We start from the raw sequence: 12,410 nt of genomic DNA, 5'->3' as shown, positions 1-12,410 counted from the left end.
ACAACCATGCAAACACAAATTCACACACATACCAAAACATAATTTGCACAGTTTCACACATTAGAAGTCCTTTTAGATACAGAAAAAAGGAGAACACATGCCCCAAGAAACAGTGTACATGCCCACTAACACACACACACTGAGGCGCACACTCATCCTGTGTTATTTTTCTACTGCTGCGACTTAATGTGATGGGACGGGAGATGGAATTTGGATGATTTTATGTTTGATATACAGCAGCCCCTGCCAGAGACATTACTGTGACAATATGCAGGCAGTAAACTATTGAATAGGGGGTGGGGATGGGGGGGGAGGTTAAGGAAGTCAAGAAAATAAGAGAAATTGTGGAGGAAAGAATTATAGGGAGGATATTTTTGCGGCTGTCTATTCGAGAAAACCTAGTGGATGGGAAAAACAATTCCCTACCATCAGCAAGTTAATAAAAAGGCTGCAGTTTATCTCTGTCCAAAAGACAAATACCCTGACTGAGGATGGAAGGGAGGAGAGGAGCAGGGGGGAGGCTGCCCCACATTTCCCTTCGTCCTTCCCCACTCCAACAAGTCACTTACTATGAATCCTTCTGTCTGATAGAAGCCTACTGGCTGGCTGGTTTTCACTCAGCAAGTCCTGCTGAATCCTACCATCACACGGCACTTCTGCATGACCCTTTGGTTCTGCTGACGGGGCTAATTAATGAATAGATAGAAAACCAGGCAGTTAAAAGATCGCTGTGGGCTCCATCTGTCCAGCTGGTCTTGTTTGCCTGTTGGTTTGCACCGTCTGTGGCTTGGCATAGTGAATATCCCCTCTCACACTGTCATACTGGCATGCTTTATCTGTTTGAGTCCGAATTTTTTTTTTTTTTTCATCTGCTCATTTGGAAGCAGAAATGGATCAGTTATAGTGTAAAACCTTGCGCTCAAGGTCAGTTTTTACTAAGAATCTCGATCGTCTCTCGGTCAGTTAAGTTGGACCAATGATGAATCAGTTATGGCTCGGTGATTCGAGTCTTCAAACCATGGCACTCACTAAAACCAGAATTACAGGCACTTTTAATAGCCTCTAGGTGTTGTATAATACGACACAAGTGAGGTCTGGATGAAGATGATAATCTCATCTCTGAGGATGTTGGTAAGATGCAATGGAGCAGTGAAGACAGCAAGTTTAAATACACCGATTACATTTGAATGTACAGTACCTGCAGGTGAATACGCTATTTCAGTGTGGAGATTAGACGAGGCTGAGTGTATTCAAAGTCCTGTCTCTGTGGGGTGTTTGTTCACACGTGTGTGGTTACGGTTGTGTGCGCATAAATAATGTTTTTCTTTGTTCAGACCTGTTTGCATCACCACTTGACAATCCCTCTGATAATGTTACAGAAGCCAACCCACTCTACCCCCCCCCTCCCTCCCTCCATGGCATCTTTCTGTTTCTTCCTCTCTCTAATCTCAAACGCTCCCCAAGGGGTGTATGTAAATATTTAGCCCAGCCTTTGTTTCCTATGTTGAGTGCCCGGATGCAGCTAGCTCTGGGTTACTTTGTGTTGGCTCTGGCACCCTGTCAGCACTGTGTTGGAGTCATGTCTGTTTCTTTTGCATGCACTGCTGAAGCACTAGCTTTCTACAAGAACTTGGTTATTTACACATCTTTTATCAACAGTGGATGTGTGCAAAATGAATCTGCCAGGCCTCGGATATAACAGCCATCGTTCCACAATCAGCAGTATGCACTAGTTGTTTTTGATGGGATGGTTGTGTGTGAGTATCATTAGACTGTTCATTAAGCTGTGTTATTGCTGGACTGTGTGCTACCCCAAATCCGGTTAAGAGCAGGACATAGCTGCTAATGTTAGCCAACCTCTGGTAGCATCCAGGACCAGCGATGTGCTACCACGCAGTAAGGGAATACCACACAGTGGATGTACTAGTCGAGAACAGGACTGTGGCCCACAAAACTAATGTAACCTTGTTTGTTAGAGATGTGCTCCTTAGCCCTGGAAGTAATGCTAGGTTGCTACTGAAGCTAGTAAGCTAGTTAGCCCGACATGCAATTACAGCTTATGTTGGAGCACAGAAACACACGGTTTAATCCAATCCTCACAATTCTGCCTCTGTGTTTTTGGTATTTCAAAAGAAAAAGACGCCAACCTCTAAACACTGTAAATGCAGAGTATTGCTCTTTGGCATGTGGAGAAATCCAAAGCTTGACAGATTTGCCATGCCTAGTTACGGTTGCTAAGCTGTGGTTGGACAATTGCTGTTCGGGGGCAGGTATTAGTGAGTCAATGCGCTGCTGCATTCACTGGATAAAAATTCAATAATTTGAAAAAGCAAAATGCAAATCAGATTTCAAAATTCTCTTGTTTCTGGCCAATATGGAATCACTCGTGACATAGATATCATTTGGTGGATTGGACATTTTGGATTTCTGTTTGTATGATGCAGTGCCAAGCCCTGGTAGACAGTCAGAAGGAGTTTATGCCATCAAAGCAGGTGGCAGATTAGCTGTATACATGTTGCTAACACAGTCATCTGTCTCTTTTTCTCTTTTGTCTCATCGGGACAGAAAACCTTCCTGAGACACTAGCTTCACAGGAGCAGTCAATGCCTCTGCTTTTTCTGCCTCTGACTGGACTCCTCTGGAGGCTTCCAGTCCTATTGAACTATGAGAGGCTTCTGGTGTGTTGTGTCTTATCGAGCTCCTCTGAGGGGCTGCGGCTCCCTATGTGTTCTCTGTTATTGAACTCTTCCTGGGGCCCGTTGAAGCTGGGTCTGCTCGGCAGAGCCCACTAATATTCCTTAATGATGTGGCATCTGTCTCTGTCAGCCTCAGCGCTGCAGCAGCCAGACATGGCCTATTGTGGCTGACTTCACAGAGAGATAAGCAGTCCTGTCTCTTAGACACAGACGAAGGGACAATAACATCAACACTACCAAAGAACATCGCTATGAGCGAACATAACGAAAAAGTCAACAAATAAGTCGTTATACAATGTGGCAGAAGCAGACAGAAATCTTTTTCGTTTGTTATCATTTTTACTGTTTTGACTTTTCCTCTGCTGTGTTGATGACAGGAGGAACATTTTGAAATATCCAAGGTTTGTGCGATAACACAAGTTGGTTTAGAAATGTTATGCAGCATTAACAAGTCTTTTTAGAATGCCACTGAATTTGAGGAGTACGGGGATTGACTTGCAAAACAGGGGACTTCTTTGATGCGTGTTGGGAGCCAGCTGAATCTGCATACCACTTTTTAACAGTAATTTTCTGGAGTCTCGCCACCCTCTGTCTTCCCATCTGTGTGTTTACAGTGACACTCAGAGCTTGGCACTGTGGAACCAGTCATCATGGCTAATGAAGAGAATGTGCGTATGTGTGACATGTATGAGCTGCACACAGGGCGCGAATGTGAGTTTGCACGTGTAGATTTTGCATGTCTCACTGTGTGTGTGAGTGTGTGTGTGTTGTGTGAGACTTTCAGTGTGTTCTTGACTGCCAGAGAAAGCATATTGGTGCCGATTGGCATAGTTATTTCTGTTGTATCCTGTGTGAGCGTTAGCAGCAGAAGGTTCGATTGGCCGTCAGTGGCACTCTGCAGAGCCACCTCTCCTCTTTTCCTGTGAGAATGACAGGCCTACACAGAAAGCTGTCCAGGCGTCACAGCCTCGAGCCAACAGCATAACTGATTAACACTGCTAATTTGCTCCACAGCCTTTCCAATCCATGAATTATCATTCCTCTTTACAAAAAGGATGGGCACCACAAAGCAGTCACATCCATTTTATTCTTTTTTCTGTTCTGGCTATAATCTTTTTGTGAAAAAAAAACAAAAAACATCAGTCATCAACATGCTTTCAAGTAAACAATGAATAAATTAGCGGATGTCTGTTCCCTTTAGCATAGTTTATGTGCTCATATTGTGACTAACTTAGTTTACTGCACCTAAGTACAATTTTTAGGTACAGTGCTTGTACTTCCATTTTATAGTTCTACTCCACTAAATTTCACAGAAAAATAAAATACTTAAGCTCCACATTTATTTCACAGCCATAGTTACTACTTACGTTTCAGATTAAGATATGATATATGATAAACATAAGCATATGATCAGATTATGAGATATGAACCATTCTATTAGATTAAATCACTCAACAGGATACAAAGCAATTAAGATTTGCTTTACCTCGCCCAACTAAAACAGATAAGTACTTCTTACATATTAATGTAATATTAGTTCTAACAATAGAATAATATGACACTGACGGCGTATGCTGCTTCATAAGGTCTTTTACTTTTAATACTTTAAGCACATTTTGCTGCCAGTACATTTGCACTTTTACTTGAGGACATTTAATGGAGTATTTTTTTCACAGTCTTGGATCTCTACTTTTATTAATCTGAATATTTCTTTCATCACCAACTATACATTTTTTTTGTTAGTGTGCATTGCAGTAGATCAAAGCACATTAATTTAAGCAAATGGGTTTAAGCAAATCAATTAAATAAGCATTCAAAAATGAACAACTGAGTCATTAGATATACAGTCATACCGAATTTGCTCTAAGGCATATAATAATAGCAATATTTTATGTTTACATTTTTATCAACAATAAGACCATGTTTCTCTATGTGTTCAGATGTTTTTTGGTGTTATTATTTTTTATTTTTTTATTTTTTACAAGTACCTACAAGTGGTTTGGCTCGGCTCAAACACTGCATATGATTATCAGTAAAGTTGCTTGCTGCAGTGTTTGGTTTTTCTCCTGCAGCTGCCCCATTACCTGTGAGTGAGTCAAGCTCTAAAGCCCTCAAATATAATTTCAGGCAGCCTGATGTGCTTATGGCCCTTCAGCGATGATGGTCACTCATCTCCAACTTCTAGCTAAAGGGGATTTAAAGCTCCTCAGGCCTATCGTGGCCAGCATTACCATGTGCTGTCGGTCTGTGCCCAGCGCCCCTCCAATCTAATGCTCATCGTCCGGCTGCTTCTTACTGGACTGGAGCTCTGTCTGGTTGACCGCACAGCTCAATCTTCTCTCCTCATCTGCCCGTTACATGAGCTTGTAATGGCTAGCCTGTCAGTGAGAGGAGCACCCTACAGTACTATCTATCTTTATTTGTCTCTCCTTGTATTTTTATTAGTCCATGCAGAGTGATAAAAAGAATAAAACAGACTTTCCTCAGGCAAGTATGATACCAGTGCTGTTAATGTGGCAGCACATAATAGACACTGGAGATCACTGGAGATGGGTGTGTGTGTGTGTGTGTGTGTGTGTATATGTGTGTGTGTGTGTGTGTGTGTGTGTGTGTGTGTGTGTGTGGGGGAGATACAGGACACTGGTGTCATGCCCATTTACACTTAGAGAGCACATGCCAGCTCAGGTATATGAGACTGATCTACCATCTGTTAGACTTAAATAAATGTAGTGGTGAGCAATGTAGACAATATTATTATCACAATAACTAGCAAGCCTTGAAATATTTTGTGAACTATTTACTGTCAAAATGTATGAGTTAAGTTGTTCTTTTTAAGACAGTGGAATCTAAAAAAGACAATAGATCTGTGACAGATGTTGAACCACACTATCTCAATATGCCAATTTTGGCACAAAGTTATTTGGAGAGATGAAAAATCTTATTTAATTATTGTCCTTCCCTGTTTGGTTTTATTCTCCGTCCTCTGGCAAACAGCAGGCAAGGTTATGTGTAACAGAATCCATACATGTCAGTGGGGAATAAGCTGTGATCTGTAGTTTGACTCACTATTGATATTGTACAAATCAGTTTGATAGTTGCTCCACTTGTATTTGTGCCCTGGACCCACTGGTATGCTTTTACCAACCGAGCACTTGTCGCTGCAGCTAATTTTCACACATTTTGGACCACAATGACAGAGGTCGACTTCATTTCTCAATGTTTTGCTGGCTCTGTGCTTTTGAGGATGTAATTAAGCAGTGCATTTTCCAAAGAGGCTTTTTGATGATTGGAATAATGTTGGAATTGGAAAAATGTTAAATCCCTAAATATAGCAGGAGATTGCACGACAAATTATGGAAGTTGCATTAGAAGATTTTTTTTCTGGAAGAATACTTTCTCAGCTCCTTTTTGTTCCGAAAAGCATTCGCAAAAACAAAAAATTGACCTCACTGTATTAACAAATATTTTGGAATCCCCACAAGCAATACTGGATGAGTGTTATTGATCTCTGTCTCTGTCTTTTGTGTTTTGTTTTTAAGCTCAGAGGAGAGAAGGCTGTGTCTGTAATGTCCCGGAGACTGTCATGAATCTTCCTGAGAGAGGCAGACCCAGAGAGCACTACCACACATTAAGGGAATGAATATTGATTTAAAAACAAATTTGACATGGTTTTTAAATCGACTTGAAAAACGCATTGCTTAAAAGAGTCAGGGGTTTGTAGTCTGTCAATGGAGCGGAGAAAACTTCGCTCTTGTTTTATGGTTTAATAAGATTCCGTTAATGGCTTCTTCCACCTTGACAAAAAGCCCTCTGAAATGGTGTGCGTCACTGTGTGTGTGTGTGTGTGTGTGTGTGTGTGTGTGTGTGTGTAAGTAAATGTGTGGGTATCTTCATGTGTGTAAATACTCATGTGATTATTGGTCTCAGGTCTGAAGGCTGGCTCATTCAGAACTGAGGGGTAATGACTAATTCCTTTGTGTGTGTGTGTGTGTGTGTGTGAGCGTGTGTGCTTGCATGGACGATTGAATTGCAAACTAATGACTTTTTCAAAATGAGTAGCTGAAGCACAAAATGAAAGAAACAAAACTAAAAGAAACTGAACCACCTGTTTCCCTCATTAAAACGCAGTTTAAAATATTTTTTGTTGCATTAGGATGGAGTATGCAGATTTCACCTTGAGATTTCACTTTGAGAAGTAGTTTAAAGTGTTGTTTGAAACTAAGCAGGATTCCTGATCCCTCAGAGGGCAGCCAAAATAAGACACCAGGCAATCTCGTCAGAGTGCTTGGTTGGCATGGTCCGAGCTTCTGGGGCCAGGTTTGCCTGCTCAGTGGGCCAGGGGAAGGAAACTGCCTCTGGCTGCCTGCCCAGCCCTCAGCTCGACAGAGACGGATCATATGGGCGCCAGTGTTTTCGTTTCCTAATTGCTGCACATCAACTCATCAATCCTACAAATACAATATTTCACAATAGAGCAAAAGATCCTCACTTTGGAAATTTTCAAAAGAAATATGAGAATGTTTGTTTAATTTGTAAACATTCAGTCATGCGACTTCAGAGTCAGGCGATTTCAATCATGTTTGATCTAACTTATGTGTGCGCGCCGCAATGTGCGGGGATCCCCAATTGAATTGTACTCTAGATAGTCCCTGAAAGCTGAGGCCGCAATAGCCTGGTTTAATTGATTCATAACCTTCACATGATAAATACAAACGATGACTTGCTCATTGTGAACACATCCACAAATAGCAGGGGTCCTGCAGGAGACTGCAGTGCTGCAAATACTCACCTCCAGTTTGCTTTGCAAAATGCACAGGCCACACTCAGCCTGTTGTCAGCTGATTTATCAGTGCATGATAATGTAGAATCAAGAGCAGATTATAAAGGTTTAGTGTGAGCGTCCATGTTTTTTCCTACTATCAAGGTGGGTCTCAAACCTGTTGTGGGGAACTTTTGCCTCCCTCTTCTGGCAGTGAGAAAGTACCGACACACACTGTCACACGTGCTTATTTTTCATTTATTATGGGTTTCTTTTACATCTGGAGCATCAGAAACCTTTCTTGGACACCTTTTTAGGTCCTTTCACCATACTCCTAGTTATTGTTGCTTTGTCTGCCTCCCCTTCAGCTCTGGCAAACCAATCATCGCTGGTTGACGTGAAACGCATCACTACAGGTGTGCGAATGTCGGATGCCAAATATAGAAACTAGTATACTGATATACTGGCCAAATCAGCTTCGTGTGAACTCCATAAGTAAAGGCTGAAATTGTAATGGACTCTCATTTATATGTAAAAGTACCGCACTCTAGCTTTAAGTCTTGTAGGATGATGTGTGTCTCAGGTTCTGCGATCAGTCTATGATGAGGGTTGTATTGTCAAAATAATGTAGACTGTGTCAATATTAAGTGTAGTGGATCCCCAGCTTCACTGGTTGTTTAATGAAACATGACAGGGCATTGCATCACGCACAGGTTTCGTCTTTTGTTGTAATTATGCTAATGATAGACCAACACAAACACCAATGGTTACAGATAGCCAAACTTTGCTTTATTTTACTGCAAATAAAAGTAATATTTGCACATTTTAGGAGCCTTCCAACTGCTGGATTGGAAATCGTTTGGTTGTGTCACTTCAAATGAAATAAAGAAAATGAAAACCCTCCAACCACATAATACATTATGGGACCAAAAAATTAGCCACTGCTTCTCGACATTTAAACAAAAATAGCATTTTCATGGATGACATGTCATTCACACTCATGAAAAGCTTAAGGTGGTTAAATATTTGACTGTAGAAATGGAGCTTTCCTTATTTGATATGGTTAACCATTATACCTTTTTTTCCCTGAGCCTCGCTCACAAATTGTGATTGTATCAGTTCTCTGGGCGGTTTCTCATTTAAAAGAGTTATTTTCGGTGTGTGGCGTGCTGTAAGGCTCAGTAAGCATCATCAGTAAGCATGATATTAGTTTTCACTGCTGTGCAAGTGACACACAGTTTTACATCTATCTTTTGCTAGATAATGTTGGACTCCTTCATTAACTAAATCCGTAACATTAATCTACTGTGCGGCTCACTTGTTACTCAGACCTTCACAGAGTTTTATCAATTTCATTAGAGGAAATAACTAGATTTTAATGCACCAAATTTTTTAACCCCACATAAGGAATGTAACAAAAACCATTTGGCCACCTGAGAAATGTTCTAAAGGTCAGCAGGTTTGATTGTCAGGCGTACACCGAAAAACTAACATGCTTTCATTAACTGACTGCTGTTAATAAAAGTGCCAATCCCAGGCCCTGCTGAGAAAACAACAGGAGTCTGAAATCAACCTCTTAGAAATTCTTAGTTAGACCTAAGAAACGTCTGATTTCAACCCTGTGTTTAAGACCCTGTACTGATTGATTCTTTTAGAAGAGATATTAGGCTTTTCTAATCAATTTTCGAAATGTCTATGTTGTGTCTTCTTTTTGAGCACATAATGACATAACTCCTAAATATGCTCCGATCAGAGTCTCAAGAGCAACCAATTTAAATAATTAGCTGCATTCTGCAAAATACTCTGACAATCAGTTGATGCACGTGTATATAACACTTGTGGCCTGACCAATGGGCCAATCAAATCTGCCCCAAGCTGGCTGTTAGGCAGTACAGGCAAAAACTGCAGGAGCACACAACAAAATAAATGTTAAAGAATTAATAGATAATTAAAACGAGCAATAACACATGCAGATTGTGCTGGTAGCACCCTCCACATTTTCACTAAATTATTTTTCCACCTGTGTTTCCTCCTGCTCAGACCAACTCCGTGAGACAGACATTCACTCCTCTCCAAAAAAAATACTACACACAGTTGGCAGTTGAGTTTGGAGGGTGTATAATCATTTATTATTTAAATCTACCAACACAGCACTGGGATTTAACTGTTAACTGACCTTGAGTGCTTCTCTGACACCGGTGAGCTGTTCTGAAAGATTCACAGTTCTCATTGAGATCATTTGTCATCAATGGCCACAGACTTGCATATCTCCAAACCCCATATTGTATTATTTGGTTTTTTAGATTTAAGGACCGACTCAGAACATTTTTTCCTCATTGAATAAACAAGGACATGAGACATAAAAAAAAAAAGTTTCCAGTATGAAGAGTGTTTTATTTTGCCTTTATTATTTACAACCGGTACTCCCTGCAGCTGCCTGTCAGTAGCATTTTCTGGTGGTCCTCCTCACCTTTCAATATTTTGTGCATGAAAATACATTTAAAATGAAGAGATACACACAACAGAAAATAATTAGGTAAATTTTTAGACCCCCTTGAAATTTGATGTTGACTCTTCAGTGGATTCAAGGTGTTAATGAGAGTCCAAGACTCCCTGGAAACCCCCGTATTTCACACACTGATTAGCTTAGCTGCTGCATTTTGTCATCATTTATGTAGCGTTCAATATAAATTGTGTAATTACTTGAGTGAATAATTGATTGAAGAATTTAGTTTGCAGTACTTCAAACTAAGGACAACAAAGTAAACACACAAGTAGATGCAGCATTTAAACCTCTAATTTAAGATTGAGGATTTTCTTTAAAATATTCAACAACAGGCTTTTGCTGGGCTTTCTTTAGCAAAACAGTATAAAATGGGTTTGTGGTGTGTAAAGTAGGTCTTGCGGTGTCTCAGGGCAGCAGGATAAGTGGTAATCCCTCAGGTGATGCTCTGTTGTAGACTACAGAGCCTATAGAGGGCCTGTGCTGCTGAGTCAGCCTTTACAGCTCTTCCAGGCAGAGCAGACTACCTTCCTCTGTCAGCAGTCCAAGCATCTGTCGTTCTGCCTCTGGACGGCCCTCCTTTCCAAACATCCCCGTCCCTTCTGGCATCCCAAACCTATTTGTCTTACTTGTTTTTGTGTGGTTTGTGTCTGTTTAATGGGTCTTATCTGATTTATTCTGGTAATGCCTCAGTGAGTGCTTGATGCATATCTTACTTGCACTTTAACCAGGGGTCCTTTTATAGGCTTTTATAGATTCTGCGGCCTGTTTGGTTTAGGTTAGCCTTCAGTAACCCATTGGATTAAGTGTTGCCTGTTTTAGTTCCAATGAGTTAAGATGGTGGAGATACAAGGTGTTCACCCTGCAGTGAGGATCTGCTAGAGTTTGCGTTTATTTAATTTGATTTCTAACGGACAGACTGCAGCTGGCTAGCTGAGTGCTTTGCCATTAGGACTCTGTTCTGTGTTTGATTCTGCTACAGCACTAAGGCTTATGGGTATACTGGCAGACTACGTACCGACTGCACCACAGTAAATGTTTACCATCTCGTGTGCTACCTTGAGAATACGCAGACAGCTCCTCTGTGATATTCTTAATTAAACTAATGGCTCCAGTAACCTGACCCTTGGTTCCCCATGTTCTCCATCTGCAGATTTATAATGAGAAGAAGAGCCAGTTTGAAATCAAGAGGAACAACCCCAAGGACTTGGTGGAGAGAGTGGCACGGGACATCTCCAAGCTGCTCAACAGCAAGAGGAAAGCCCTGGAGGTAAGAGAATGATGCTCCACATATTAAAGCACCTGTGTACAAACACGCACTTATACCCTGGTGCACGCACGCATGGTGGATCTATAAAACACAAGGCCTTCAATTTTAATACAAAAAACACAAAAGCTCTGCCATTTAGGGCTCAGCCGGTGTTGGCTGAGACGGGTCTTGGGCGCATATCTCAAGGGATGTTCGTCTGTTTAGTGTGAGACCATAAATAATCAAAATAACACCAAAGAATTAGCAGAAACATTTTTTGTCAACAGTATTATCATCTATTATTGAAGATTTTCTGCACACTCCAAATCAGCCATCATCTCATATTTTGTATTTTGTATTTCTCTACGTTGTACATATTTAGGAACACTGGACAGGAGTGAACTTCTTTTCCATGTGGACACACAATCAGATAATGGGAGGAGATCAACTTTAGTCCTTCAATTTAAACTCTTGTTGAAAGCAGTGTAATTCCGCTTTATGGTTGAAATACAATCTTAAACTGATTATATTTTTGTAATGACAAAAAAATGGAGATAATCATCTTTTTTTTTTTTTCTGCCCAGCATTCGTTTTGAGAGTTTTTCCGTGTTTAATATTTGAGGAGTATATTCTGGAAGACTGTTTGGGTGGTGCATTAGAGGAAGGGTTATTTCAGAGGTTATCATTTCAATGTCTTGCATTTTTGGATATAATTATTACCACTGTTATGCTGAGGCACTCGTCTGATTAGTTAGAAATTTGTTTTGCTCTCGCAGTGGGGAGCCTCTAACCCCTGAAAGACGAGAGGGGGGGGGGTACAGAGGCAAGAAAGAGGAGTGACAAGAAGGGAAATGAGAAAAGTATACACAATCAATTTTTAGATTTCAAAAGCTAGAGATAAAGTAATGGAGCATTCTTACTAATTTTAAAATTGGATTGGATTTGAAAATCAGACTGATGTCCCCTGTTTAGTGGTATATCTAACAGAGAGCACGTACGGTTTGTTAAAATTCATTACCACACTTAAAATTATAGGATTTGTTGAGAGCATATAACTCCAACAAGACCTGATTAGAATTTGCATTTATTCTCATTTAAAGCGAAATTTGTTATGTACAATAGAGATGAGGCGCTCCTTTTAATCGGTTTGGTGATTTTAATTGTCTTGTCTTGTCACACACACATACACCTACAGCTGCACAC

At 40.6% G+C, this 12,410-nt stretch overlaps 1 protein-coding gene across 1 annotated transcript in view; it reads left to right on the top strand.

Moving 5' to 3' along the window:
* The window catches only part of cacna2d2a (calcium channel, voltage-dependent, alpha 2/delta subunit 2a), a 140,187-nt gene that overhangs the window by 27,636 nt on the left and 100,141 nt on the right, over positions 1-12,410 (top strand). The window contains exon 3 of the mRNA XM_070844091.1: positions 11,112-11,228. Coding sequence (XP_070700192.1) covers positions 11,112-11,228 — 117 coding nt within the window. The remainder of the gene's footprint in view (positions 1-11,111; positions 11,229-12,410) is intronic.

Source organism: Pempheris klunzingeri, chromosome 2 (genome assembly GCF_042242105.1).
Source record: "Pempheris klunzingeri isolate RE-2024b chromosome 2, fPemKlu1.hap1, whole genome shotgun sequence".
In the NCBI taxonomy this organism is placed as follows: Eukaryota; Metazoa; Chordata; class Actinopteri; order Acropomatiformes; family Pempheridae; genus Pempheris; species Pempheris klunzingeri.
This window is presented reverse-complemented; position numbering and strand designations above follow the sequence as displayed.